The following is a 4,403-nucleotide window of genomic DNA, read 5'->3' as shown; positions in this document are numbered from 1 at the left end:
TCATGTAGTGTATCGTTTTGATTACTTAAAAAATCATGTGCAGCCAACAATAAGAAGTCATTACTAATAGATATTAGTTATTTGACGCTTATCTGGCTAATGAACTTGAAATTGTTGATCGATTCTATTTTGGAAATGTTGAAAATGTTGACCTTTCTGACAGAGAAGGCAACAAAGGCACTTCACAGAATTTACACTTTGCTATGATTGCTTTGTTCAAATTTTGTTTTCGACCTAAGATAACTTAACGCAGGTCAAATGGTGATCATCAAATGCAGAGTAGTCCACAATGCAGAGATGAAGAAGTGGCAGACACTGTCCAAAAGTCATCCCATGTCATCACAATATCACGCAGCTTATTTAAAACCCAACAAGGTCGGTGACCGAGTCAATTCGACGGAGTAGGAAAACCGTTGCCATAGCATATTTATATTGTCTCCAGAGGCTTACAGTTTAAACGCTTTTTATATAAAGGCTTAAAAAGTGTGTCTTAATTGTAGCACTATCTGATGTACATGTAAAAAAGTTCATGTTTTCTGTATATATGTTGATAATCAGTAGTATACATTATCAAGAAACCCACTTTTTGTTGTTATACCTGTTAAACGGAAGCTTCAATTTCTCATTTAAAAATTTGAATTTCTTAAAAAAAAAATTGATTTGTGTTGAGAAAAGAACAAGAATTGTGAATATGATAATAACTCAATTTCGCCGAGATACCTCATTTGGCCCCAAAATCTCATAGTGAGTCACACATACAGCTGAAACAGTTTGCTCAATTTTAGATCAAAAGTGTATCCATTCACCTTGTAGCGCAGTTACGATGATAGCAACGAAATTTGAAGATATCAACGATGACGTTAACAACTTTAACAATGTTTGGAAAAATCGGCCATTGTCTTAATTTATTTAGGGTTGTTTTCGAATGTGAATTCGTTTGTGATCAAGCATCATCATGTTTGAGATAAACAAGTTTGTTTTGCCTAATATTGCAGTACAAATCGTGTTTGCACTTTTAATAGCTTACTCTTTTCCTGACTGTACACTTTCATTTTTTGAATGCGTAAATCTAAGTAAACAATATCATATTTGTATCGCACTCACTGAAAATACATCTATTGGAATATAAATCATTACGTCGATAGAAAACATTTGAACATTGATTTCAAGCTTAAATCTATCTTGATAATAATCAATGCTGTACGAGATGGCATAGCACTTATTTGAATAGATTAGGTTTGAGTTTATCGATAAATCACCTAAATGTAAGTAACATTTATTAATCTTCCTGTTTAAACTGGATTTACTTGTATTGCAAGTGGCGTTATTTTTTTCGAAGGACATTGGTGATGAGGTTGGATTTCAATTTGGACAGTTATGTATAATTGCATGGTGGAGTTAATTACTACCGAGCTTCTACAAAAGTACAAAAAACATGGCAACTGGAGGATCATCCATTTACAAGGGATCTGACCTGATTCATGACCTTAGTTGTTCCAAGTGTGAGGAAAATGACTTGAACACGGAAGCCCAGCACTTTTGTCCAGAGTGTGAACACCATCTGTGTAACAAGTGTGTGAAAATACATGAAGAGTATTTCAAAAAGCATGCTGTGTATGGGCGTGGAGACTTACACAAGTGGGCGACGTTTTCCATGGACAGATGTGACCAACATGGCAAAGAGCTGGAGGTCCTCTGTGATGACCACCAGGAACTATGCTGCAGTGTCTGTGTATCACTCAACCACAGGTAATTAACTCTCAATTTCTTTATAAAACATGTCGGCAACACAATAATCAATTCAATAAACTTAAACGGATTTAAAAGCAACTTCAAGAATCAAAAATAAAACGATGAATTGTTCAAGACGTGTCTGAGGTAATGGTTGCACAAATGATAAAAATGTTAACAATATGTATATTGACTGATGCTTATATCCATCAGCGAACTACTCTGTAGATTAGGTGACTTGATTCAATACATTTTTTGTTTCAGGCTGTGCAAGAGCATTAGTCACCTGCCAGACCGTGCGAAAGGCTTCCATGAGAAAGCAGAGTTCAGACAGCTGTCAGCAGCAGTGGACAAGATGAGGAACAGGCTGGATGAGATGAAGAAGGCAGGAAGAAAAGACCAAGCTAAACTTAAGGACTCATATAAGAAGATTGTAGCTGAAATCAAGTTTCTTCGGAAAGAGATAGATGCCATCCTTGATCAGATTGAGAAGGCAACAATAGAGCAACTAGATAATATGATTGGAGATTTGGAAAAAGATGTCAACGATGATGTTGTGAAATGTGTCAAGATGAATGATCAATTGAAAAACATGATGGAAAAGATCAACCAAATGATTGGAAAACGCAAGGAGACAAACGCATATATTGGATACAGAAAATGTACAGCTAAGTTAACCCAGGCTGATAATCTGATAGGTAAAATACAGAGAAAACCAAAGGAAGAAATACAGTATGAATTTGACAAAACCATTGAGCCATTTCTCAAAAGTCTGAAGACATTTGGCTTTTCTGAGGTGAAAGGTTCCGAAGCAAATAAAAACTGTGCATATCAGGTCGTAAAATCAACGCAATATAATGTTAGAATGAAACAAGAGACAGAGTTGTGTAGCATAACAGGGATATGTGAGTTGCCTAATGGACCCATAGTCATCTCAGATGGAGGATCTAACAGTTCAATCAAACTTCTGAACAGCCAATTTGAAGTCATTGATCACTTTGATCTTCCTGGTCCTAATGACTTATGTAGCATTGCAGCCAATGAGGTAGCTGTGGCAGTTGGTACTGATACAAAGAAAGACGAAGTACAAATTATCAAAGTTGCTCAGGGGAGACTTCAGAAAAAGAGAAAGTTCACCACAGATTATATTTGTTTTTCTATCGCTCACCACGAGAACCAGCTGTATGTGGGCTCCAAGACTGCCCTGTACCAGCACACCATGGATGGTAGGCTTGTTAAGAAGATCCATGAAGACAAATCTGGAAAGTTGGCAGTCGTCAGATGTGCAGTAAGTCCTGATGGAGAGATCATATATGTTTCAAACTTTGATGGAAATAAATTGATATCACTGGATAGATGTGGGCGAGTGTTATCTTCATTCACAGATCCTGAACTACAAAGTGTATCTGGACTATGTGTAAGCCCGAGTGGCCTAGTGTTTGTTTCTGGGGGTAGTTCAGACACTGTCATTCAGGTGGACAGTGAGGGTACAAAAAAGCTGGCCACCTTAGCCAGAAAGGCTGATGGCATGAACACACCAATAGCATTATGCTTAGTTGAGAACACATCCACTCTTGTTGTTGGTGGACAGAAAGAGGATGACATTGTTGTTCTTCAGTTAGGGAAAATTTGAGAAAAGGAGATTATCATACGAAAATAAAATACTAAAAAAAATCAAACTTCAGAATTGAGGAAAAGCTTAGTGGTTTAAGATTGACCGTTAAAATTGTAATAATTATATACTACAAGTAACTCCTGCTACTGTGAATTTTTGTTGTTATCAGTGATGATTAATGATTTGGACAAGTTTTGTTGTTGTGTATACTTATATTATTTTATCACTATCACCAGTGTCTTAGTAATGCAAATGTCATTGACATCCTTATCGTACTGAATGACTATGCGTTATGTAATGCATTTAATGTTTATGACACATATAAGTTTTTGATAATAATTTAATTGTCTCCAAAATGAATAAGAAATGTGCCAAGTATTATTTCCAAATGCCCTCGGGTTGGATTAAGGTCAATTTACGGAAAATTGGAAAACAATCTTGGCTAAGAATGTTGTGCAGTGATTAATTTGGGAAAAACATACTGTAGTATTTTGGCCTGTATTTAGATATCAAAAATTTGAATGTGTCAAATTTCTTGAATGCTAAAATCAAATTGTTGCATTGTGGTGTTTCTTCTTTTATCACGGACCTATACAGTGTAGTTCCGTGGCTTAGGAAATGTAATTTTCCTTGTATTCTTTTGGAATTGTATGCAAACTGCAAAAAAATAAAATATTCATGTTTTGAGTTGAAATTAGTTGATGAATTTGGAAATTGCGCCGGCAGCAGGAATACACTTTGGGTCATTTATGGATACAGTTTGGGCAATTATAATCGTTTGCACTATGGTAGACAGATACCTTCCTACAATTTTATTAGTTTTCATGAAACACAATGGACAGTTGTTTCAAAATGTGTCGTCAAAGCAGCGAAAATTGTCGGCATTGAAATGTCTATGTTTACGTTTTTCTTCTCGATTATTAGTTAAATGAGCATACTTCTAAATAAGATAATGTTAATAAGATGTATTTAAGAGGCTTAACGCGACTAGTTATTTATATCTGGATTTATTTATATTAACAAATACACTGGCCAAATAGAAAATTGAACTAAAGTG

General features: G+C 35.5%; 1 protein-coding gene across 1 annotated transcript; it reads left to right on the top strand.

Annotated features, from left to right (window-relative positions):
• The first annotated feature begins 1,296 nt into the window (after nt 1-1,296).
• On the top strand, nt 1,297-4,065 carry LOC128218350 (uncharacterized). Its single transcript, XM_052925999.1, has 2 exons — nt 1,297-1,749; nt 1,996-4,065. The coding sequence occupies exons 1-2, from the start codon at nt 1,436-1,438 to the stop codon at nt 3,362-3,364; spliced, it is 1,683 nt and encodes a 560-aa protein (XP_052781959.1). The 5' UTR covers nt 1,297-1,435; the 3' UTR covers nt 3,365-4,065.
• The last annotated feature ends 338 nt before the right edge of the window (nt 4,066-4,403 follow it).

Source organism: Mya arenaria, chromosome 14 (genome assembly GCF_026914265.1).
Source record: "Mya arenaria isolate MELC-2E11 chromosome 14, ASM2691426v1".
Lineage (NCBI taxonomy): Eukaryota > Metazoa > Mollusca > Bivalvia > Myida > Myidae > Mya > Mya arenaria.
The sequence above is the reverse complement of the archived record's forward strand: the minus strand, read 5'-3'. Positions and strand labels throughout refer to the sequence as shown.

What these genes read in the sequence shown, in the direction of transcription:
- LOC128218350 (XM_052925999.1), top strand. Translation starts at nt 1,436, where the DNA reads ATGGCAACTGGAGGATCATCCATTTACAAGGGATCTGACCTGATTCAT. An exon ending in TGTGTATCACTCAACCACAG is followed by an intron (nt 1,750 to 1,995) that starts GTAATTAACTCT and finishes TTTTTGTTTCAG; the next exon opens with GCTGTGCAAGAGCATTAGTC.